This window comes from Homarus americanus, unplaced genomic scaffold, assembly GCF_018991925.1.
Source record: "Homarus americanus isolate GMGI-L3 unplaced genomic scaffold, GMGI_Hamer_2.0 scaffold54443, whole genome shotgun sequence".
Lineage (NCBI taxonomy): Eukaryota > Metazoa > Arthropoda > Malacostraca > Decapoda > Nephropidae > Homarus > Homarus americanus.
Window position 1 is genome coordinate 2,968,680 of NW_024750852.1, and position 27,130 is coordinate 2,995,809.

Genomic DNA, 27,130 nt, shown 5'->3' on the forward strand with positions numbered 1-27,130 from the left:
CTCCACCATCAAGCACCAGAAAGGTTTGGCAGTGGACTACTGCACCACCCTCGCCATCGCCACCTCCTGCCACGTGCAGCCCCCACCCAACTCGCGCAGTCCGCCATTACAACAAAATTCAGCCCATAAGAGCCCGCACTGATAGATATAAGAACAGCACCATCCCATCTATTGTTAAAATAATAAACAACTACTGATTTATGTACTGAACAGCCCTGTAAATGTATTCAATGCATATTATATCATTATGTCTAAATCAAATGTAAGTCTGTATATTTTCAGCCACCGGCTGCAACTATATTAATAAACCGATTATTATTATTATTATTACCCACCCACCCACACACACACCCACACACACACACACATATACACACTCCAACGCCACTCACACACCCCCAACAAAGGAATTAAGACAGCAAGCATGAGGAGTGAGGGTATTATTGTATGACAAAAATGTGTGTGTGTGTGTGTGACTGTGTGGTAGCGAGTTAAATATCAGGTGTTGAGGAACACTTGGCAACACTCCTTTCCACTCCATCTCTCTAATTATCCACACCTTTCTGTTTCCCACTCCATATTTTAAAATGTAATGTAATGTTGAAGGGATATAACTTTGCTCCCGAAAAATACTTTAGGTTTTGTGTTTCTTCAAGACATTTTCAGGGCATGAGACCCATCAATTCCCCACCCAAGAAAGGGTAACCTGACATTCCATCAGGTCTGTAATGAGACCACTAACCCCCCACCCCCCTCTCCACCTGACATTGCGTCAGGTCAGGTCAGTTACAGGAAAAAGACCCACTAATCCCACACAGCTTCATTCATGCCCATATCATATAAATTTTTAAAATTTAAATACCCTTGTTATCCTCAGGGGTTAGGTTCCTAGGAATGGCGCAATTAGGCCAAACCGCAAATAGCAACTAATATTACCTTAGTGCACAACTGTACGTATAGTAATGTTTCCGTTAGCAGGAATTGAAATTTTCTGAGAAAATTTCAATTCTGGCTATCAGAGAGAGTTCCTGATATACAGTAGACTCGCAACTTACATGGGGGTTACATTCCTGGGACCCCGCGTAAAGTCGGAAACACTCCTAAAAATTCCAAAATCGTCCTTAAATCACTATATATACATACATATACACTATAGTTCATAAATCACTACTGTAATGTAATATCAACAACTGTAGCAACTTGTAGACACGGTTTCACGAATTCCCCTCCTGAATCCATTCCCGAGGACATTCATAAGTCGGATTTGTACGTAAGTCGTAACACAAAACAATATTTAAAATCCCACTATATCATATCATAGCCTAAGTCCTTATATACATCTAAAATCACTTAATTTAAGTGAAAAGAAAAAGTAGAAAGACAAAATCCAGTAAATGAAGGTAAAATAAAAAGACTTCAGGTAAATAAAATACTGTAAATTTCAAGTTTAACCCCTTTCATATCGGCAGGCGTTTGTAAGTCGGGGACATCCCGTATTCATTCATTTGAAAAAGTCTCGTGACGAAATGTCTGGAATAAAGCGCAACAGTTCACCAAGGAAACTTTGGCTCAGATGAGCTAAAAAAGAGTAAAATAGGAAATAACTGTAGATGCTTACTTAGTAGGGCCTTGATCACTGGAGAACTGGAAGAAAAAATCTAGTAAATGATGGTTATGCATGAGTGATACACAGAGTTGATTGAGAAGTACAACAAGACGTTTCTCAACATCTACAGGAACACAACCACCACAAGCTGCCAGGAGTCGTAGCAGAGGACGGATGATGGGCTTGTACACCAGGATTTCTTGTCGTGCATGACTCAGCAGTTGCTCATGGACCTGAAAGCAACATCATTATAATGTGGAGCATATAATGTAAATATATAAAGCAACAACATTATAATGTAAATTTATAATTATAGAATTTGTTTTGAGTCACTGCATAATGAAAGTGTCCTGATTCAGTCAAAATTTATGATATCAATACATTTCAGAAATAAAAAAGGCTAATGCCAGAAAAACCTTTCAACAATGACCCATGGTAATACATGTACAAGTAGTCCCTAATTAGCACAGGCTACATCCCTAAAAAGCCTTGTGCTGTAAGGATTCATGCCGAATGAATCCACAAAAGTTATTGAAAACCAAACAAAAGATGAGAGATGCATGATATAAGGAAAGAGAAGGGATGGGACCTCGGCCCCAAAACATGAAACAAAAACTCCCTAAGCCACCACCTTTTCTCACTTCAACACTAATTACATAATTCCAAAACAACTTTTTTTACAAATTATAGCTCACCTTGAGTTTGAACAACTACTTCCTGGACTGCAGTTGTTCAAACTCAAAGTGACAAATGAAGCACGATGCCTCAATATGTCGAGAAAAGCATGTGATGGATCTGCTATGTAGATGTTGTTGGCCAATCTAGGCTTCCATCAGCCAATTGATTGCCTTCATTTATTATAAAATCTTGTATATAAATTAAATATTTCTTCAAGACACCACCTTTTCTCACTTCAACACCAACTCCATAATTTCAAAACAGGTACAGTACAGTACATGTAGACCTCCAGCAATGAAGCCCCCTTTATTTTGAAGTTTGCTTCCCCTGCCTTTTTTTTTTAATTAATAATAAAAAAATTTAAATTAAAAACAGAAAACTAATGGAATCCCACAAGAATGCATTGACATAGTTGTTTGTTTTGATTTCAGCCAATCAAAATGAACTACACAACTCAAAACATAGCAAAAGTCAGCTGTAAGTTGGCTACAATACGTTGCCTTTGTTACATGTAATGAAACTATATAAGTTGTAGAAAAGGTGGAAAAATTGTTTTAATAATCAAATATGTCTTAGAAATAATAAAGAAAATATAATAAAAAATTATAAAACAAGAAAAATGTACAGTATATGCAATAAGGGTGACTGAGGGCAGTATTCCAGAGACTTATCTCTTTTTTGGGGAAGTATACTGTAATAACATAACATAACTTTTTCCACTTTTCAAAAAGGTGTTTTACAATGTGTACTGCAATAACATAAAATGTTGAAAGCAGACAAAAATAAGTTATTGCAATCAGGAAGTGAACAGTACAGTATGTTGCATTATTTTTCTACAGTAGTTGCCTAGGCTGGGAGGTGTATTATCTGCTGGTGTGAACGAAGCCAATAATTCCAGTCTTATCTTTCTTTTGGTGAACATAACAATGTACGGGTAAACCTCGATAATCGATGGAGTTAGGTTCCTGAAAACCCATCGCCAAGTGATATATCATAGATGGGGAACATTATAATATGGGGTTCAATGGGATACGTTCCCAGCCATTCCCCAAACACACATCTATGACCAACAAAAAAATTCCTACTTATGAAATCAATAGAAAACAATTAAACAATGCTCAGCACATCCTGAAGAATAAGCCTGGTCATCATCACATGTCCCTTTCAAGGCTAAGGGGTCTCTTGTAGGTGGAGTGAAGAGGCTACTCTGACTCCCACACAGCGTCTGGGGAGTATCACGCTGCTTAATGTCAAGCTTCACCTCAGAAACACCATTGTTTTGGATGCCTTGGCCTTGTCAGACATTTTCAAAGTTAGACTGCTCATTTCAGTCACAAATACAGAGCAAAAACACTTGCCTCAAAGCACTTAGTCACAAAAACACAGAAAATATCACATCACAGTCACCATAACACAGTTCAATCTGAATGTTAGTGCTGTCTTCTCACTATAAGATAAAAAACTGATAAGTATAGTGTATATACAGCCAACGATTCTGAATGATAAACAGAGAGCTACGTGATGGAGGGGAGATGTGATTGACAAAAGTACCAAGCGCAGGATTGTAGTGCGCGGGTTAGCCACGTGGCAGTATGTGGGTAGATATTATCGCGGCTAAGAAATGCAGCAAAAGATGCGAGGTGCATTGGGTTAAATAATGTTTCCTTATAAAATGTCTCTGATTTGATGTTGAAAAATATAATTTGCATTGCTTGAATCATTGCAAGATAGCGATTAATTTGAGAATATACAACCACTACAGAAAAAATCCAACCAATGGATATCATTAAAAAATAAATGTTCATCATATACTGTATAGCGAGATGGTCCATGACCATCATTAAAGCGGAATATCGCTAAACGAGACATCATTTATCGAGGTTTACCTGTAATCTATTTTCTTATCTTCATAAAAAATTCCACATGTGTAATGTAATAACATAAAATGTTGAAAGTGGTGTTTGTGCTGAAATAAAATAATCAGTAAAATCTCTCAAATTCGTATAGATAAACGAGCAGTCACACGACAATGCTCAGCTGCGTTGACCAATTAATTGGTATTACTTTGCTCTTTATTTGCAATTTTCCGGGATAAAAATAAGTGGAGGATTATTTCTCACACTGTAATATAGCATTAGGCAGCCACTACAGGGCTAATGTTCATAATTTATGTGATGTATGTATATCTGCCATTTGAGAAGTTATGCTTGGTGTCCATAAATAATTACCCTGATTAAAGCATGAGAGCATACTGTTTATAGGGTAATCATTTATGGACACTCTGTAGATTAAAAGATTAAGGGAGAGTCAATTCACAATGTGTACTAAAAGATGAGAGTAGGCCAATGTATAAACAAAATAATATAAACAAAGTTTTCAAGACTTTTACCCTGAACGTATCTAAATGACCTTATAGATTATCATGGATAGGTAACAGAACCAGCAGGTGTGAATTTTTAGTTAAGCACTTGTGTACAGGGTCCCCTCTATGCTGAATAAAATCGCCTGACGTTAGCTAAATAAAATATCAAAAGTGATTTCCATGTAGTGAAGGGTGTTATAAAAAGTGAGGGTAGAAACGTGTTCAGTTTACCCTGCTGCCCACCTTCCTCATGAGACAAATTTTATATTCATCATAAAAGCAGTTCATTAGTTAATTCTATCATCACACTGACAGACCAATCAAAGGAATTCAGTATGTGTACAAAATAATGTGCTTTTCTGAACACATAAAAATCTATAAAGATAGTAGAAATAAACCTTTAGTTGTTCCAACTTCATGGCATTTACAAATTCTCCAGTGCTGAGGCTCCATGTCAGAATAGTGTCAAGAATTTCTTCCCCAAGGAAATGATCAAAGATGGGAGTGTGAGGTGGATTTTCTGCAGGTAAAGATGAGTGATGACTGTTGCTGAATTCTTGAATGCCTTCTAAGGGATTTCCTGTGGTATTCAATTCACTGCTATTGCCCCCTCTACTTCTCTGTGCTATGCCATTGTGAGTGCGTGCACCATGAGCCATGATCTGCTTCAAGTCCACTAACAGCAATGTGACCATCTGAGCCAGGTGATTGATTACAGCCGTCACATCATCAGCAAACACCTGAAAGAGTCATCATAACAATAAGATTCAATTATCATAATATTATATATGCAGTAAATCCTCGATGACTCAGCATTTGATAACTCGGAAATTCATATAACTTGGCACGGATATGGTCTCGGAATGTATTATAGCATAGCTAAGGAAATGCCATGACATTTAAAATTATCTGGTAAAATTTTGGCATATCTGGACACATGCATCACCTACCATACCTTTGTGCCACCTACCATGCCTCTGTGTCACCTACCATGCCTGTGTCACCTGCCATACCTCTATGTCACCTACCATACCCATCACGTAGCATGCCTGTGTAACCTAGCATGCCTGTGTCACCTACCATACCTCTATGTCACCTACCATAACCCTGTCATCTAGCATGCCTTTGTGTCACCTAGAATGATTCTATGTCACCTACCATGCCTCCGTGTCACCTACCATGCTTCTGTGTCACACACCATGCCTCTGTGTCACCTACCATGCCTCTGTGTCACCTACCATGCCTCTGTGTCACCTAGCATGCCCGTGTCACCTACCATGCCTCTGTGTCACCTACCATGCACCTCATGTGTCACCTACCATACCTCTGTGTCACCTACCATGCCTCTAAGTCACCTAACATACTTCTGTCTAACCTAACATACCTGTGTCACCTACCATGTCTCTGTGTCAACTACCATACCTGTGTCACCTACCATACCCTGTGTCACCTACCCATACTCTGTGTCACCACCATCCACTCCTGTCCACCTCACCTACCATACCCTGTCACCTGTGTGTCACCTACCATACCCTCGTGTCACCTATACCTACCGTGTCACCTACCATTCCGTGTCACCTACCACCTCTGTGTCACCTACCATGCCTCTGTGTCTACTATACCTGTGTCACCCACCTGTGTCACCCACCATACCTCTGTGTCACCCACCATACCTGTGTCACCTACCAGCACCTCCGTGTCACCCACCATACCTCTGTGTCACCTACCATACCTCCGTGTCACCCTACCACCTCCGTGCACCTACCATGCCTCCTGTGTCACCTACATACCTGTGTCACCTGTGTCACTCTCATGTCAACCATGCCCTGTGTCACCTACCATGCCACCTACCATGCTCTGTCACACCATGCACCATGCCTACCATGCCTGTCACCCACATACCTCTGTGTCAAATGCCTGTGTCACCCACAGCCTCTGTGCTACCCACCACCATACCTCTGTGTCACCCACCATGCCTGTGTCACCCACCAAACCTCTGTCACCTACCATACACCTCTGTGTCACCTACCATGCCTGTGTCACCTACCAAACCTCTGTCACCCACATGCCTGTGTCACCCACCATGCCTGCACCTACCATACCCCCATGTCATACCATACCTGTGTCACCTACCATGCCTGGCACCCACCTCCAGCACCTACCATGCCTGTGTCACCCACCATGCCTCCCTGTGTCACCTACAAAACCTCTGTCACCTACCATGCCTGTTTCACCTACCATACCTCTGTGTCACTCACCATGTCTGTGTCACCTACCATGCCTGTGTCACCTACCATGCCTTTATGTCACCTACCATACCTGTGTCACCTACCATGCCTGTGTCACCTACCATGCCTGTGTCACCTACCATGCCTCTATGTCACCTACCATACCTCTGTGTCACCCACCATGCCTGTCTCACCTACCATGCCTCTATGTCACCTACCAGTACATGAACTACATAATGTGTTTACAGTACTGTACTATGTTTAGTGTTGTAGAATAAAGTGTAGGTAAGGTGCTATGATAACTAGCTACGGTAATAGGCTGGAAGCATTACCAGCAACCAGAGCATGCAGTACGGTACGGTTATGAGGGTGATGAAAGTTCGTTTCAATATTGCGGTTCGATATTTTTTACAAAGTTCGGTATGTTACGAAAGTGCGATTAATTTTTCGTAGCTTTATTGTACCATTTCAAACCAAGCCACTCCCTTGAAATGTTGGCTGGACAATAGCTTGGAGCAATGCAGGTGTGCTCCAGCCTTCAGGTTAGGTTAAGCCTTGAGGTTAGATCAGGTCAGATCTGGCAACACTCAGTGAGCCAGTGAGACCACAAAATTACATTGCTCCAGGGGGGAATGCCCCTGCCAGCAAGCAATCCATCAAGCAAGTGTAAAAAAAACCCACACCCTTTTCCGGCTTGCGATATATATATTGCAAGAACATCGGCTGGGACTCAAAGCAGACATTATTGATGCTATAATGATGTTGCGTTTCAACACATATTGTGTAGTTTTTGTAGGAAAGGGACAGACGATTAAGTAAAATGTGTAATTAAGCATTAATATGTTAGAATATTAAATATAATTATGTTAAGAACAAAATACTAAAGTTAATATTACAATTATTCTTGTTTTGTTACATTTTAAATTCGGCTACATTTTGTTTGAGGGTACGAGAGCATGTACGAAATTACGGTACTGAACGATATTTTATCGTATTAGTACGGTACGAAGGTATATCTGAAGTATGGTACGGTATTTTTCCTTTGGTACGAATTACAATAAATCAACTGCACCGTACCGAACTGCATGCTCTGCCAACAACACAAGACTAGTTCTGTAATTGATGGTAACAGGATCTTGTTACATTACAGGTAGCGAGAATAGGCTTGGTGGTACTTACTGTAATAAGGTAGACGAATGGATAATGCTATCATTTATGTAGATATATAAAATTGATACAAGTGTTCTGTCTCAACGATAAGCTGAAAATCTTACCTGACCCCTCAATTGAGTTCTATTAATAATTTCACGTGTTTGCTGCCAATGTTTAATAAATGACTGGAAGGCAGCAGCAGGGTCGACATCGTGCAGAGGCGAAGGCACACGACGTCGACCGAGCGACACGCGCAGTGGTGATTCTCGCAGCCAACTGTTCATCCCGCACTCATCACTGAAAAATTAAAATGTGTTACTAATGCTTAGACTACAGTACTGGATCTGCACAACAACAATTATGTTAATATAAGTAAGATGGATACATATTTACACCACTGTAAAACTTTATTTCCACACAGTGTTGAGTGGTCAAGAGTAAAACTCTTCTCTTACTTTGTCACAAGACCTATGATTTCCAACTGATTTATCCATTGCATTAAAAACCCCAAAGTAAATATTTAGAAGTTGCCAACAACTACTTATATGTGGAGTCTTATATATATATGGAGAAAGAGAAAAATTTATAAAAACAATTTATTCTACGGGGGGTCCACGAATTACGAACGTCCAACTTACGAATGCCTGCCGATACAAACGGGGTTAAACTTGAAATTTACAGTACTGTACAGTACTGTCATATACTGTATTTTGTCATTCTATTTCTTCTTTTGTCTTTAATTAAGTGATTTTAAATGTATATAAGGGCTTAGGCTATGATATAGTGGGATAATAAACATAGTTCTGTAAGTAGGGTATGCACATAGCATGTGTTCCAACTTACGTACAAATCCGACTAAAGAACGTCCTCAGGCACGGAACCCGTTCATAACCCAGGGACCCCCGTATGGCGTTTCCATCGGAAATTTATATAATTTGAGTATTTTAACTGATAAAATTACCCACAATATTTATTGTTCAAAGTGGGCAAGGCTTTGAAGTAGAGGAAAAATGTGGGGTAAAATACTAAAAATACAAAAACACTAAACATGCGTTTGAAAACCTGACCTAATGTTTCTTAACCTTTAAAAATCCTAAAACTATAATTTTTTGTTTACCTTATTCATGTTTTTGGTATTTACTAAGTGATGGTGTTGTTTCCAATTTTTAATGTGTTGGTGTTGTTTTCGGTGTTCAGATGAGGAGGGATCCATAAACTCAAAAGAGATTACTACCATTTTTACAAGTGAGGAAAGGTTAGATAAGGTTTTCAAAGCTTTGTTTGGAGTTCTTTTCAAGTATATCCCCTCTATAGATTCCTTTCACCCACTTAAATACTTCAATCATATCTCCCCACACTCTTCATCTTTCTAGGGAATGCAAGTTTAGTTTCTTTAACCTATCTTGATATAAGAACATAACATAAGAAAATAAGGAGTCTGCAATAGGCCGGTTGGCCTGTACATGACAGCTCCTATCGAGAGTTACTACCACTCTTTCATCCATGAATCTATCTAGCCTCCTTTTGAAACTTTCCAGAGTTCCAGCACTTACTACAAAGTTGGTAAGCTTGTTCCACTCGTCCACCACCCTATTTGTGAACCAGTTTCTTCCTATCTCCCTCCTAAACCTAAACTTATCCAACTTAAATCCGTTACTCCGAGTCCTATCCTGCTCGGATATTATAAGAACTTTATCTATATCCCCTTTATTGATTCTTTTCACCCACTTAAATACTTCTATCATATCTCCCCGCACTCTTCGTCTTTCTAGGGAATGCAAGTTAAGTTTCTTTAACCTATCCTGACATGGAAGGTTTCTAAGTCCCGGAATCATTTTCGTCATTCTTCACTGCACCGACTTTAGTGAATTGATATCCATTCTATAATATGGGCCCCAGAACTGAACCGCATAATCGAGGTGCGGCCTGACTAGCGCAAGATATAGTTGCAATAAAACCTCTGCACTCTTATTGCTTACACTTCTAGATATAAAACCCAATACTCTGTTTGCCTTATTTCGAACATTAACGCACTGTTTTCTAGGCCGTAGGTCCGGGCTTACAAGTACCCCTAGGTCTCTTTCACAAGTCGACTTCTCTAGGTTGATGTTGTTAAGGCTGTATACATTGTCAGTATTTGTTCTTCCAATATTAAGTACGCTGCACTTGCTGGTGTTGAATCTCATTTGCCATTTTTCAGACCACCCCTGCAGTTTATTTAGATTCTCCTGTAATGCATTTGCATCCTGCCCCGAATTAATCCTCCGCCCTATTTTGGTGTCATCCGCAAACTTGCTTATGTCACTGCTGATCCCAGTATCTAGATCGTTTATGTAGATTATGAACAAGAGTGGGCCTAGTACTGACCCCTGGGGAACCCCACTGGTTACACGGCCCCACTCAGATCTAACAGCATCTACGCTGACCCTCCGCGTTCTATCGGTGAGCCATGAGTTTATTCAATTTAAAACTTTCCCCTCGATACCATGAGCCTTAATTTTTCTCAGAAGCCTCTGATGCGGTACTCTGTCAAATGCTTAGCTAAAGTCTAAGTAAATAACATCGTAATTTTCGTCATCATCTAATTCCTCGAAGATTTTCCTAACTTTACTTAAACTTTTACAATTTACATAAATATTAAATATTAACATATTTGTCCGTGAAATAATTGGATGAATTTTCTTTTAAAACCTTTGAAACAGTACATATTTAATATCCCGGAAGCCTACGCAACTTGGTACGTGAGGATAATTTTAACGAGAAATATTTTACTCTCGTAGACCTACAGTTAATTTACTCAAACTATAGATCTTTACATCAAAACAACGACCAAACTTTTTCCACCATAAGATATATATATTGTGGCGGAAAACACAACATATGAACCTACTTGTGAAAAGCTTATCAAGTGCTATCAAGCTGACACTCAGTCAGCTCTGATATCTCGGTCACAACACAAACACAACTAGCCTTTTGGTTCTTTTTATTAATTGTGAAATATATTAATAGTGATTCTTATTATAATACTCTTAAAATATTAAATGTTAAAATTAATAATTTAAAAATTCATATAATACCGTAAATTATTTTATATCTAACTTTTATGATTATAATTGTATCGATATAATTTTGCATTATACATAATCTTCCTCAGTATTGTATATCATTTAAGTATATTTTGCACTACAGTGTTGCAGTACACAATAAGATTAGGTGTTTGTTTGTGTTGTTCTCTACAATATAGTTTATTTGTTTATTCAACATGGCAGCATCAGGGTCTGGTGCAGCGGTAACTATTAACTTAACTTTAGTACTGTGAGGTGGCTGTCCGTTAGATGGGGGGCTTCATATCTAACGGACCTGCGATATAGCGGACTCCTTTTCATATAGTCCGTTATATTTTTTTAGTCCCGGTAATTATGTTTGGTAAAGGTTAAGTTTACGACCATAATCCTTCTGGTGATCAAGTCTAGAGGTTTTTCCTATGGTTTTTGGTTTGTTTTATTCGATTTTCATATTATTTTTCTTCGGAAATTACTCGTTTTATAATTAAGCCCCGACAGCCAAAACGAGTGATTTCCTGTGAAAGTCATTATCAAAATTGAATAAAACTCATCAAAAACCATCGGGAAAACCAAGGCTTCATCACCAGAAGGATTTTGAGACCTAACTGAACTGACCTGACCTGACCTGACCTGACCTAACCTAACCTAACCTAACCTAACCAAACAAACAATCAAACAAACTTAACCTAACATGTATTATATATATATAAAACAAAGAAGTATGTCTGTGTGTTTGTTTGTGTGTCCGCACGAGAATCTCGGAAACTACTTTACCAATCTGTAATGATGATGGATGATATTATATGTAGTGATGATGAATGGTGTTATATGTAGTGATGATGGATGATGTTATATGTAGTGATGATGGATGGTGATGATGGATGATGTTATATGTAGTGATGATGGGTGGTGTTATATATAGTGATGATTAGACAATAAAATAATAAGTTTAATGCTAAAAAAATATACTTTGCTGTACCGTTGTAGTGAAAAACATGGTGGAACTTACATACAACGTTAATGAACTATTGATGGAAGTTTTGGGGACTGAACAGTGAGAAAATGTGGAGCCTCCTGGAGGGTGGCGTCCTACCGTGGCGATTCTGCTAGTTAACCATATATTAGAGCCGACATGCGCACTTAAGCCGTGACGTCATGGTCGACACACTCTGTCGGTCATTATTTATTTGTGACGGAAATACCATAGAATAAATGTTGTCCAATTTGACGAGTTAGACAAAAAATGCATCAAAATAATTGTAGCTAATTATGGTCCGAAACTTCACGAATACCATTCGTTTTAGCACACAACCATGGAATCTTAATAATTTTATCTTTTTACTCATTACTGTAGTTTAAACAATTCTAAGACACTTTTGTTCTATGACATTTCCCTTGCAAATGACGGAAAAATTATCTACCTCTTTGGAACCCCCCCGTATACATAAGACATTTGCGAGAGAAATTTTATAAAAGAAAAGAGTCTTAGAATTGTTTAAACTACAGGTAATGATTGCAAAGATAAAATTATTAAGATTCCATGGTTGAGTGAAAGTAAAATTTTACCAAATTTTTTCACGAGATGTTTGATTTCTGATGTTTTGTTCAGACCTGACCTTCGTTTCCATGGGAAATGCAACATTTAAAAAAAAGATGCAAGTCATCCTCAATCAAAAACTGCTTTTTTTCCATCATAAACAAAGGTGAGATCTGAATAAAATACATCAGACACCAAACATCTAGACTCCTAACTTTCACTAAATTAACCTACCTCAACCTAACCTAACCTAACCCCTGGCAGTGTTACATGCCTCACAGCTCCAGACAGCTCACGGTGGGACAAGAAATGTCGGGTGGAGATTTATTGAACTAATTTCTTAGACGCTCCTCACTTGTGCGATTTTTCTGATAGAAACACGTTTCCAAGAGGCTTCAAGGTTTGAGGAATGTTTATATGAGGTAGAAATTGCCTAAAAATAAGTGCTTCTATGCGATTTGAAGATGTGCTAAAACGAATAATAACCGGGGGCTACTATTAACAACTAACCCGCTGACGCATTATTTACTTTGATGTTTGTATTACAGGTATACTATACCTGTATTTTCATCAGTGAGTCCAATAAAATTTCACTTGTTGCCACTGTACGAAATCAAAGTTAAAACTGTTTCCTATGGGTTTTGATGATATGAACAAATTTGACCTTCATTTCTGGCACAAATCAATAGTTTCTGAAATAAGTCTCTCCCTCCCATCTCAGAATTTAGAGATTTGCTATAAAAATCTGGTAAAAGGTGTTCAAAACACATCGAAAACCATCGGAAAACCCGAACCAACCTAACTGGGGAGCTCCACAGTCGTTTGATGTTCTGGGTGTGTACCGCCACATACAAACAAATTGTACATAATAAAATGTTTAAATCTCGCTTAAACGTAATTTGCAACATATACCATTGAAAAAGTGTCTTAGAATTGTCAAAACTACTGATTGCAACTATAAAATTCCCAAAATTCGTTTAATGGCAACAAATGAAATAATGCCGTGAGTTCTGGTATGATAATCATTTTGGGGGGAAATTGCTTCCTTTAGTAGATAATTAAGCGACTAGGCACACACTACTTTGTCTGGAGCACATTGCTTTGTCTTTCTCTGCGGTGATGCGGCGGTACACAGCCAGTCATCTCCAATCGATGCCATTCGCCAGTGTATGTTTACGAACTGGGCAGCAGCTCTCATATCCACAAAAAAATTAAAATTGCACCAAATCATAGTAAGTTTATATATATATATATATATATATATATATATATATATATATATATATATATATATATATATATATATATATATATATATATATATATATATATATATATATATATATATATATATATACACTTCATTTTTAGTCCATATAACACGCGGACTTTGAACATATAATCAACGACCTCACCAGCAAGGAATCGAACCCTCGACCTACTGGGTGTGACTAGGGAACGCTTACCGGCTAGGCCACAAGGACACTAAAAGCAGTTCTAGACTCTGTTATATTTCACACAAAGCCTGTTCATCGAGCTGATGGCGCCGTGAACCTCAATGGGAAACTGCCCGTGCCTCTTATGTGGTGTCAGTAGCATTTTACCGAATCCAGCTGGTATGAAACGCGAGGTACATATATATACTTCATTTTTAGTCCATATAACACGCGGACTTTGAACATATAATCAACGACCTCACCAGCAAGGAATCGAACCCTCGACCTACTGGGTGTGACTAGGGAACGCTTACCGGCTAGGCCACAAGGACACTAAAAGCAGTTCTAGACTCTGTTATATTTCACACAAAGCCTGTTCAACGAGCTGATGACACCACATAAGAGGCACGGGCAGTTTCCCATTGAGGTTCACGGCGCCATCAGCTCGTTAAACAGGTTTTGTGTGAAATATAACAGAGTCTAGAACTGCTTTTAGTGTCCTTGTGGCCTAGCCGGTAAGCGTTCCCTAGTCACACCCAGTAGGTCTTCTAACAATGCTTCTGCTGCTTGTTTTTCTCATCAGCTAAGGTTACATTAAGTTTAATTTAGAGATAACATACTTTTTAACTTATTTGCCAAAACTACGGGTGTTCACTATAAAACACAGTGAAATTGCAGCATTTTTTAATTAATTTTCTATGAAAAATTGGCAGCAGGTCAGTCGTCAAGAATTACTCATGAAAATTAACAATGACTGTACACGTAAATAATAATTGTTAAACTCAATAAATACCGTATTAAGAACAACAGCACTGAAGAAAACTTATGTACGATATTGTATGAGGAAAGGACGGAAAGTTATTCGGAGAAGGATCTTAGAATCATAATAGATAGTGATCTCAATTTTGATGAACATCTGGCTGAGAAGATTAATAAGGCCAACAGACTGGTTGAATTGATATGTAGAACAATAGTGACTAGATGTTCAGATCACTTTATACAGCATTAATAATACCACATTTTGGAGTATGCGAATCAAATATGGTGCCCATATAAGGTCAAAGATATAGAGATCTTGGAAAATGTCCCAAGGAGAGAAACTAAATTGGTACCATCTCTGAAGGACTTAAATCTTCCAGGAAAGGCTAAAAAAAAGCTGAAGGTACCAATGCTGGCTTACAGAAGATCATGAGGGGACATGATAGAAGGACAATATTTAAAATTACAAGTGGAATATATGATCAGCAAGTTTGTAAAGATATATTTAAAATCCAAGAAGAATCAACAATAAGTGGACACAGGACAATATACAAGGAGTTCAAGCTTAAATCTGAGGAAATATACCTTCTGCAACAGAGTAACTAACATGTGGAATAATCTGCCAGAATGGGTAGTGAATACTAACTCAGTTTTAAGTTTCGAAAGAAAACTGGATAAAGTGCGGGCCCACCAGACACAAAAGTTTAACCATAAAGCACAAATTCAATATACATCATAGTCCCGACCACAAACAAACTGACCACACAAGTATAAGGGAAAGTTTAGAGCTGGAGTCACAGGCTCAATAGCCTCTTCCAGAAGTCTACTGTGAGTATCTGTGTGTGTAAGAGAGATTTTAATCAAAGGCAATTTTACTCAAAAAACTGCTTGTACTGTATTTTACTTTTGACACTATTTTATTAACATACTTTATTCCACAGTCAGGGCCAGAATTTAGGCGAAAATGGGACCGAGATGAATATGAGTCACTCGCTCAGCAGCGCTTACGTGCTGAAAGGGATGCTGTCCAGGGTAGGTCTAATTTCTTGAAATGTAGGTCTCATGAATACTTATACATACTGTATTACTGTACAGTATAGTTTTTCTATTGTCATTTATGTAGCTACAGAATACAGTACAGTTTTATGATTTTGCTTTTTGTAAGGCTCTGGTGTAAAGTTGGATTATTTGACATATAGAAATCATAAATCATTTCTACTGTGTTATCCAATCTTAATATGTCCGTTCTTATTGGAATCTCTCATTATCCAGCAAGATGACCCACTCACTCATGTCCTCAGTACTCTCTGTGCTAGCATACCTCTGTCTTATACTTTACACCCTTGTTCTCTTAGTCTCCCCATGTCTTCTAACATACACTGTACTATTCACAGGACCAGCTACTTTCTTTGTGGCTTCATTCTTTCTGCTGTATCTTACTGTAACATTATTATTTTTTTACTCACCACATAAAAATTTCACAATATACCTACACTTCATTTTGTTACTGTACAAACAAAAATTTACAAGAGGCTATACAGTAAACCTGGTCACACCAGTTAGTGATTGTGAATTACTTTAACTGTTAGTATTTCAAGGGAAAACATGGATGTTTACTAATAGTGAACATTAATACTCCCTTTATTTATTTTGTACAGCACAAAACCAAAAAGCAGCTCCTGTGAAGCGCGAGCTGCTTAAACAACGAGACTACAAAGTAGATATTGACTCAAAGCTAGGAAAAAGTCAAGTTATTACTAAAACCACACCAGCTTCACAGTCAGGAGGGTAAGGTGTTTAATTTAACCATAGTTTTGCATTAGAAAGTTTTTTTGATCGAAGGCTGTCTGTAGGTCTGCTGTAAATTTATTGAAGTGGACTCATTTTAATTAACAGAGTTGGAGCATTACAGAAGAAAGCAGAAGTACATAATACATGTACACTTGGTAAAAAAAAATATCTTTCAGGAGGGGTTCGATGAATTTCGAACTGAACAATCCACACACAGAGCTACCAATGTGAGGTATGCCTCATGGGCCTTTATCAAAAACCTTCATTCATGGCGTTATTTTGTTTCGTACAAGTATTATGAAGATAGTTATTTTACTGATTGTACAGTAGAATCAAGTTATTTTACTGAATGTACAGTAGAACCTTGATATTTGCAATTTCTGCACTCACAAATTTCACAGTAGTATTTCATCAGTGTACATGTTTACTTACTTAAAACTTAACATTGTTGCTTATAATTCCTATGCCTATTTAGTTATCACATAAATGAGAGTTAACTGCAGCTTAGGTGGAAAAGAGTGAAGTTGTGTAAAAAAAATAATTCCTTCAGGTACTACTGCAATGTGTGCGATTGTGTTGTTAAGGATTCAATAAACTTCTTGGATCACATCAATGGCAAAAAACGTAAGTTATTCTTGTTTTCTGAATCTTTTCATCACTTTTGTGAGCTAGTACAGTATAGGAAAAAAATTCACACATTTAGGGATCTTTCAGTATCATTGAAGTTTTAGGTCATCAATGGCGAGGTCAGAGTTATCTAATCTCTGAGGAAATATGAGATTTGTGGTCATCTGATAATATATGTTATATCTGAATCCCAAAACTTGTACCCTCTGAATTCCTTTTGGTTTATTTGGTTACTGGGGTATTGGTATTAGTACTCTATATACAGTGTAGTGTAACATGTAATACAGTACTGTATTGTACTGAAATGTACTGTTTCAGTATGTGTCACAGATACTGCATAGGACTATCATTATGTACAGTGCTATGTCTTTGTTGAAGTTGAGTCATAACTTAATGTTCCTCATTGGTCAGTTTAAACTTGTTTTTGAATGGTACAGTGAAGGATTTGGTGTCCACTTTGTTTACTGTCATATACTGTATTATATATATGTACAGTACAGGCAGTCCCCAGTTACACAAGGACCTGGGCGGGCTCACTAACTCAAACAATAAATAAAAAATAATAATAATAAGCAGCACTATATAAATAAACCAATATTAATACAAAGGTCTGACAACCCAAGGGAGCAGAACAAAGATAAAACACCAATAGGAAAGATGAAGCGATCTGGTTGAGCCCAGATTCTTTCTGCTCCTACTGTATTTCAGTTTCATCACTTTTCCTTCAACCCCTAATAATCTTCTTTCACCTCATAACTAAAGACTCCGTACCGTACCAAGTTATGAATGCCCAACTTACAAACACCCATACTTATGAATGGGATCCCACTACAGTACAGTAAATCCTCGATAACCCAGCACATATGGGGCTCTAGCCTTGCCAGGTATCCCAAATTCCAACTTGTCGAGGCACTTCCCCCCTCCTACAAAAATACAACAATAAAAAATTATTGACCTATATATGTGTACATGTAATCACTAAATGTAAAAAAGTAACACTTACCAGCACTGCAGACGAAGAATGATGCATCATAGTAGGTGACACAGAGGCATGGTAGGTGACAGAGGCATGGTAGGTGACGTAGGTGGCCAGATAATTTTATATATCTCGGCATTTCCCGGGTTATACTATATTGTACCCTAATACATTCCGAGACCATATCCGTGCCGATTTATATGAAATTCCAAGTTATCGAGGGTTTACTGCACAGTATATTCATTACAGAAATCTGTATTGTAATTAAAATTCTATTTTTTTACATTACTTTTATTGTTTAACATCATTTTATTTACAGGTACCTGTATTTACATTATTTGTAATGTATGGGGTATTAATGTTGTTTTGCATGGGCGAGGTTATGTTGTAACCTAACCTATGCAATTAACATTTCTGACTTACGAACACCAAATACCTGTAGGCTTACCTGTACATATCTTTCCATGACAGATCAACGAAATTTAGGGATGTCCATGCGGGTTGAACGGTCTTCACTTGATCAGGTCAAGAAGCGGTTTGATGTGAACAAGAAAAAAATAGAAGAAAAAAGAAAAGATTATGACATAGAACAACGAATGCAGGAATTAAAGGAAGAAGTAAGTACTCTACAGTATCATAATAGACATAAATAACTTACATTTTCAACTTCAAGAAAAAAGATCATTTTAGAATAATGCAAGCAGGTCTCACAGAACGAAAATTTGGTATAAAGAAGTATAGTATCATTCATGGTAACGTCTGTGGTAAGTTGACCCAGTCTGGCTAGCCAGTGAGCGCAGGCAATATGACAGTACACGTATTTGTTTTTTGGTTGCAGCTCAGGCCATTATCATCTATGCACGTCACTTTGAAAATGTTGTGGATTCTAATCATATGAGCTGCCCTTAAATGTCTTAAAACAAATGCATAAGTGATGGTACTGAATGCAGTACAGTGCTGAATTGTACATATTGCAAAAAAAAAAAGAAAAAAAAAAGTGCTTAGCATCACAGATCATTTTGCCTCTGAGATGTTTATAGCTGCATACACCTGCCAGCTGACTCTACCATCCACTTCTCTATCCTACCTATTAATCTGACAACATTTCAGCTTAAAATTGATTAGCATATATGATTAAAAATAAGAAAATAGAGTAATACGGTTGCAATATGTTTTTCATATGAAACTCGAGAATAAATAAGAACAAATTAGACTATCTTGATCATTTTAGCCTGACTGGCAATACTTTATAATGGGGGTAACCAACATGTTTACAGTGGCTCAGTCGGATGATTAGAATTATTGTATAGCATACAGTGAACGTTTAGAGAGGAATTAATATAGATTTATTTAATTTGGCTACTGTTCAGCAACTATAATCTACATATGGTATACAGTAAGCTGCTGATATATACTGTACTGTATATATATTTTCATGTTTCCCACCTCTATTTAAACATCCCATGGGCTGATGCCACACCTACAATACACTATGAGCTAGGCGGCGGAAGTTGTTTGGACACTCTTCCTAGTCCCCTTCGTCCCTGTTCACTTAGCAGCAAAGTAGGTACCTGCTGTAAGTCGAAAGTTGCGAATTCGTATTCAGGGACAAGTTGTTGGAACTTCCAATAACTTGCTTAGACATAAACCATCGACTCTTCAGGCTTCTATGCCCTTGACTCTTCAAGCTTCTATGCCCTTAACTCATGAGACATAAGGCAAGCATGAACTTAGCATGCTTCCCTGTTGGGCGCTGTAAACGCTTCTGTGCTTCACCTTACACAAGGATATAGGGGGATGCCCAAAAAAAAAAAAAAACACTGAGCTAGACAGATACTTGCCTAGGAGACACTGCTTCCTTGCCGTTAAATATTACTACTTATATTCAATATGCTTTTTAATTGTTTATTTATTTATTTTTTTGTAATCAGTTCTTGTCATTGCATTCGCTACTACATGAATGATAATCATAGGGTTGAGATTCACTCGCTATCATCTCATCTGGCCAGGATGAGTATTACAGTAGCTTTGTGTCTCTGAAATGAATATTTTTGTATTTCTCTTTACTGGTGATCATAATTGTGAAAAGTTACATTTACTTTTGTACTGTAAAGGTCTTTAAATTAGTGCATACTGTACAGTACAGGTAGTTCTGCTATAACGCGATAATTGTGTTCTTGTAAAATATCGTGTTATAGAAAATCGCGTAATAGAAATAACAGGGCTTATGGAGAAAATAGGGTTAGGTGCAGATTACTCGAAATCGAAAAAATTTAGTAGTTCGCCTAACACAAAGGATAGCACAGTCTAAATAAATGTTACATTCATATCTAATAATGAAATCATACAGTAAATGTAATACTTTACCTTGAAAAAATATGAATGTAACTTGATGGGGGAGAAGGGTGATTTTGAGGTTGATAACATCGAGCTTCTCTTCAAGTGTTATATCCTTTCTTTTACGATCATCACCGGGAATTCTATCACCAGAACGCTTCTTGGAGATATTCTTCTTTACCATATTCACAGTTAATACCACAAAATTGGAGAAATAGTAAGCAAAAATCGCGTTATAGCAAACAAGCGTTCGCGTTATACAAATATCGTTCCTAATTCATAAATCGCGTTATCAAAACACGCGTTATAGCAGAACTCACTGTACACGTATAGTATTGGTTTCCTCCTGACCTCAATAATTGGCATGGATTTTTCTCGTATCTTATTTTACTTCGATGCCCCATATAGATACTGTAGCCACCATAGTTATCATAGATTTGTATTTTGTGTAATGAAAGTTTTAAGGTTTGTGTCTTGTCACAAAAGTTTTCAAGGTTTGTGTTTTGTTGAATGAAATTTTAAGGTTTGTCTTATGTAATGAAAGTTTTTAAAGTTTGTGTCTTCTGTAATGTTTTAAGGTTTGTGTCTTGTGTAATGAACATTACTCTTTCTTATATATGTTTCTTACAAACAGGAGGAGAAATTGAAAGAATACAGACGAGAGAAACGAAAAGAGCGAAAGCGAAAAGCAGATTCTGGTATTGATGAGGATATGGGTTCGGGTGGAATGGACCCAGAAATGGCAAAAATAATGGGGTTTTCTGGATTTTCTTCCTCCAAAAAATAATATGAATACTGTATATTGGATGCATTTTCATCATCATTGTTGAGTTAAGTTGTACTACTGTATTCACAAGTTAAATTAATACTGTACTTTGCATGTTAGCTGTTACTGTAAATAATACTGTAGTTATTTTATTTACATATATGAACTTTCAGATCCCTGCAAATTACATCAGAATCTGTGCGTTCATATATTTATCATTAACATTTTCATTTTAATGAGGCAAAAAAGTACAAGGTTAGTACTGTATACAATAGTATACTGTACTTTTATAAATTGCTTTAACTCATTTACAGGTAATATTTCATTGTACTGTACTATATGTTGATATGGATGTAAGTGTATTGCAGAGAAAAAATGTAAGTGCATCTGGTATAGCAAGTATAAGTCTATAATAAATTATTTTGTCAAGTTTTGGTTTTCTCTCTAAATCCTATTTCATATTTTAATGAAACTTCTGTTGATAATAATTAGCAGCTCCTTTATTTTAATGCCTTATGTTAAATATAACTGAAGTAAGTGAAAACAACGGAGATAACATGGTGCATAATAAATGGAAATATTACATAGGATTAATACATGTTCTGTAACACTTTGCTATACATAATTAATAGAGTAATATAAGAATACACAGCTTAAGGTACTACTTCGTGTCCATATTATACAGTGACGTGACACAGTGAGGTGACACCCGGGCCTCTGCCATTAAGGTTGAGGTCAGAGGTTAGGCACTGAGATGCCAGCAACTCACCGCCTACCTCCCTCTTACGTATGGGACTATATAAGTTAACTTGCCTAGCATCGCAAGAGGGTTACGCCTACCAGCCACCACTGACTGCCTGTGTGCCTCACTACTGTATAACCAAACTTATATTTTGTGCTTTGTGAAACAGTGTTATACTTAGTGACTTCACATCAGTGTCAGTGAGCTATGACCATGTGTAAAGTGGCATTTGTGAGTGTAGTGCAGTGATCAATATGACCGCTTCTGGCACTCCAGTGCCCCTACACTTATGCCTCTCTTCCACGCATGTGGTACCGCAGTAAAAGCTCCTCAACTATAAGTAAATACAGTCATGTTTTATCACTCCACCATGTCTGAGTCGACCGATAAAAACACCGCTGATCACTCCTTAGAACACACTGTGTTACTGAATATTAGGTGTCCTTCCAAACACAGTTACTTGAAAGATTACATTAACCGATATGACAACAGCTGCAAATCCGTTGCCAGTATAACAACTGATCTAACGCGTGGCTTCAGCACGGTGGTATTGGTAGGTGCCCATGAAGCCTACTCTCGGGGTCACTCCTGGCCATATGGCGAGGGTTTGTATAAACAAACTCCCATCCTCATATAGTGCCAGGCTGGTTAGTTCTTTTGAAACTAAAATTGACTTTGATACTGTATCTAACCAGAAAAACATAGATACCATTTAGCAAAAACAACTAGTGTAATCAAATTGTTTATAAACTGAGAATAATCCTGCTCCCTTTGTAGAAACCTACTTGGTTTACCCCCACACTCCCTCTCCTCCTGGGTGGCCCAGGTACATCCTCCCCTCACACCGTTGATATGCTGTAGACGTCAGTTTGCCTTGTCCTGTGAGAGGGTTATGCCTCCCAACCATCGCTGACCTCCTAGGAGTGCCAAGCAGATCTCAGCCCTCTGACGCAGGCATATAGGTTGAGTCTTGTAACTCCACCATGTCTGAGTTAACTGGAGACCTAGCTACTCTCTCTAGCCCTCCTGGGGCACTGAGTGAGCCAGGTGACTATGGTGTTGACCTTAACACCAATGGAGAGGATGACTTTCAACTAGTTCAGTCCAGGAACAAGCGGAAGGCTTAAAAGACAGAAAAACTTAGAGACCAACAACTACAACCTAAACCCCCCATGAGAATAAGATTAAACTTCCCTGTAGGCACAACATCTACAGTCAAGTATCGATGGCTGGACGATGAGTTTCTGTTCAATCAGTACACAAGATTATGTTCTGCATTAGAAATGACCTAGCAGTCATACAGGATCTGCTCACCAATAGCATAGAGGGAATAACTATGGAACAACCATCCCAACCATTGAGCAAGAAAATCATCTTAATCATAGGGCTCGACCAGTACCAACCCCTTACACTACTAGAAGCTCATCCCAACATAAGAAGGATGAAGTGACTCGAAGGGCAAGAACGCAGTCATTGCAGACTGGGTTGGCTCGGAAGACCCACCCAAGTTCATTAGAGTCCGTGGTGCCTATCAGACTCTGAAGGTAACTCTCTATCAGCCCCTACCCGGAGGTGTTACAATTGTCAACACTGGGGCCGATGATGCCCCACTAGCAAACCGTAGTGTGGTCTCTGCTCAGGACAACATGCAATATAGGCTTGCAAAAATAAAGTTGCTCAAGGGGAAACTATTCAACATAAGAGTGTTAACTGCAAAACAGTTGGAGTTCCTGTATGGTACCCTGGCTGTCCTAGAGCTCCGACACCCCCTCAGCGACCAAACCCGACAACCAGGCAGGTCTCAAGAAACCCTACTGCTGTTAGGGTATTCCCTATGGCCAACCACTGGCCCATCCTCCCCACCAAAGTCCCAGGATCATCACCAGCAGTCAACAAAAGATCAGCATGGGGCAACACAGACATACTGACACAACAGGTAGCCGTGAACACACAAAATGAAGAGATCAATGATTTGAAAAATTAAATTAATGAACTCAAAGCTCAATTTGCTACTGATATGTTGAACAGCCTCTGCAATGCACTACAGAAAAAGAACACCACCAACACAAAGCAGCAGCTATGGGAAGATTACAATCAAACTGAAGACATTCAAATGTCAGTACCATAGATGGAAACTCAAGATCCACCAGAAACTAGTCCACGTAGAGGAAAACAGTGATACCGGTAACAGTTTTACTGATGCCTCTGTGGACATAGTCAGTGAAGATGAACAAACATAAACAGAAAATGGTGGTAATGTCGAATGTAACCAAAGTGTGTTGATGTCTTCCTACTGAAATAGATCAACTAATGAGAAATACATGCTCCAGGAATGTTTCAAAAACATTAAAAAGCCTCCTGCTGGCAAAAGGGACAGGCAGCATGGAAAAAAAACAGTATCATACATACAGTACTTTCAGCTTCTTTCCAAATATAGTACATAATGGCCAGTGTTAATACCACACAAAGATACTGTATAGAGAGGTGAAGGTGATGAGTTGGAGTATCTCATCCCTTGACCTACAGTACACCACAAAGTTGTGATTGAGGACATCGTCTGCCCAATTATGTGTATTATGATCCTAGTTCTACTCACACATGTTTGATGTATGTTAAGAAGTCACTACCGCATGTACAGTACCTCTTGTCTCCAAAAAGACTACCAACTTTCAGTACCATGGGATCATTATCCACCTGGGCAACTCCACACCCAATGTGCTAAATGACTATGCTCCCTCAGATCAGCTTCATTACACAGATCTCTCAGACTTTGTTCACACTGAGCCCACTGTCCTAATTGGTGACCTAAATACTAGACACAAGAAATTAGGTGACACCACCACTAACACCAATGATAGGAGACATCTCACTTCTCAGCGCATATGAAGATGCTCAAATTATAGGCTCTAGACAAGTGTATTGGCTTTAATCTATCATACACAATTCATAGCCCTGATGTTGTCACTGATCTTATGTCTGATCACAACCCAATCCAAGTTACATGTAGCCAATGCCACCCCCACTGGTGAAAAACTTAACTCACAGTTAAGCAAGAACATGAAAACCAGTTCATAGACTTCATCCATGAGTGGTACAAGGATTACAAGCCTAACAACTACCCAAGTTTCCATAATGAGCTGATAGATAGGACTTATACATACTTTACCAACAATGCCTCCACCAAAAAAAGGAGGAAACGTGGTCAGCATCATGGGAACAGGCAACAGCAAATGCCACAATTGTATCAAGCCTCCCTTGCTGCCACCAGGGAACATGTAAATGAATTCAGACAAAATGCATGGGAAACATATGTCAACAGCCTGAACCAACACACATCCCTCAGCAGAGCCTAGAAAGATATACCCAGTAAACACAATCAGAGGTAAAAACAGTAGCTACGTCTCCCATCCAAATCCTCTGCAAAAGTCGAATGAACTAATAACAAAGTGGGCTCATGTCTCTAGCTATGACATGTTACCAACTAGGACTCGAGGACTCCTTGATGCGAAGTCTGTAGAGAGAAGTAATCTTATTAACTTTATGCTGGACAAACAGCACAATGAGTGTGATGTTCCATATACTGAGTGGGAGCTTGGCACAGCCCTCGCCAGAGGTAGGTCTACTGCCCCTGGAGAGGAAGGAGTCACCTACAATATCGTAAGACTACTAAGGCGTGTGCCGGGCAATCCAAAATTGGCATTGTACAATATGAGTCATGCCGAGAGCCAACTACCACACATCATGGACTAGCAGTATTGTTATACCAGTACCAAAACCAGGACAGCCTGATGCTTTTCGTCCCATATCTCTAACCAGCTTCCTGTGTTAAATCTTGAGAGGATAGTTCTTGGCAGACTCTATTATAGAATCAAAGAACACATGTCTCCTCACATAAATGGCTTCACCCATGGTAGTGTACATAATTGCATCACCACATCCTAACTCTGCCTGGGGATGAAAGGCACAGTACACCACATTTCTCGACCAAAAAGCTGCATTTGATATTGTCAATAGGCAACTAATATTGTACAAACTAACCAAAATGGATATAGGAGGTCAGCTGTTACACCGGATAAGTGGTTACCTAACCAACAGAAGGGCTGCTGCACTGTTTCAGGGTTACAAAAGTGAAGTTAAAGATATGCGACTTGGTACCCCTCAAGGTGGGGTACTTAGTCCCACTTTGTTCAATGTTCTTATGAATGCATTATTAAATTCAATACCAGACAACCCCAGCAATATCACAATCAGCTAGGCTGACGATATTCTTATACATACAAAAACTCATTGTGAAATGCAAACTACCCTGAACCATGTACAATCAAAGATAAAAGTCGCGTCGCGGTTTTGTCCCAGGTAACAACTCCCCCACCCCCACGGGGATAAATCTAGACTAGGCGGGACTCGGCGGACGTTCTAGAACGTCACCCGGGGCCTAAGGGTTAAATATAACTCGTGAAACATTATGAGAGCCCCCTACCACAAGGAAGAGCGCACCAAAAGTATAGCCCTTCGGCATATGCTTCCACCAAATTTCACGACACGACTTTTGTCTTTCATTGTACACGCAGCCTATGAGAACCTCAGTCTTATTATCTCCACTGAGAAAACTAAGGTGTTCAACAAACAAGCTGGTAACCGCAAACATGGTCCCGCCAAGTTCAAGATAGGTAACAACACTATTGATTATGTTTCTTCTTTTAAATATCTTGGTGTCTCCGAACCTTGTACCTTACCTGCCATACAACAGCTAACCCGCCAATGTACTGACAGACTGAAACCGCTTAGAAGTGTCGCAGGGTACAGCCACATTGTGTTCCTAATATTAGAATTGTTAATACATTGTACAGTCAGTTCTGCTATAACGCGATTGTTGTGTTCTTGTAAAACATCATGTTATAGAAATTCGCGTAATAGAAATAACAGGGCTTATGGAGAAAATAGGGTTAGGTGCAGATTACTACTCGAAATAAAAAAAAATTAGTAGTTAGCCTAACACAAAGGATAGCACAGTCTAAATAAATGTTACATTCATATTTAATAATGAAATCATACAGTAAATGTAACA

The 27,130-nt window shown here is 38.4% G+C and overlaps 2 protein-coding genes across 6 annotated transcripts in view; one reads left to right on the forward strand and one right to left on the reverse strand.

Moving 5' to 3' along the window:
• LOC121854370 (FHIP family protein CPIJ015043-like) overlaps positions 1-10,981 on the reverse strand; it is a 55,309-nt gene extending 44,328 nt beyond the window's left edge. For all 5 annotated transcript variants that reach the window (XM_042348999.1, XM_042348998.1, XM_042348996.1 and 2 more), the window contains exons 1-4: positions 10,917-10,981; positions 8,149-8,323; positions 5,045-5,386; positions 1,619-1,839 (exon numbers count right to left, since the gene is read on the reverse strand). In XM_042348999.1, the coding sequence (XP_042204933.1) occupies positions 1,619-1,839; positions 5,045-5,386; positions 8,149-8,310 (725 nt within the window). In that variant the 5' untranslated portion in view covers positions 8,311-8,323; positions 10,917-10,981. The remainder of the gene's footprint in view (positions 1-1,618; positions 1,840-5,044; positions 5,387-8,148; positions 8,324-10,916) is intronic.
• Positions 10,982-11,193: 212 nt separating this feature from the next.
• LOC121854305 (zinc finger matrin-type protein 2-like) lies at positions 11,194-21,749 on the forward strand. Its single transcript, XM_042348888.1, has 6 exons — positions 11,194-11,315; positions 15,765-15,855; positions 16,482-16,611; positions 17,165-17,238; positions 18,689-18,834; positions 21,189-21,749. Exons 1-6 carry the CDS (start codon positions 11,289-11,291, stop codon positions 21,339-21,341), a joined length of 621 nt encoding a protein of 206 aa, XP_042204822.1. The 5' UTR covers positions 11,194-11,288; the 3' UTR covers positions 21,342-21,749.
• Positions 21,750-27,130: the final 5,381 nt, after the last annotated feature.

Coding starts and splice junctions, on each gene's coding strand:
- LOC121854305 (XM_042348888.1), top strand. CDS start 11,289: ATGGCAGCATCAGGGTCTGGTGCAGCG. Junction 15,856..16,481: donor TGAAAGGGATGCTGTCCAGG/GTAGGTCTAATT, acceptor TATTTTGTACAG/CACAAAACCAAAAAGCAGCT. Junction 18,835..21,188: donor TGCAGGAATTAAAGGAAGAA/GTAAGTACTCTA, acceptor TCTTACAAACAG/GAGGAGAAATTGAAAGAATA.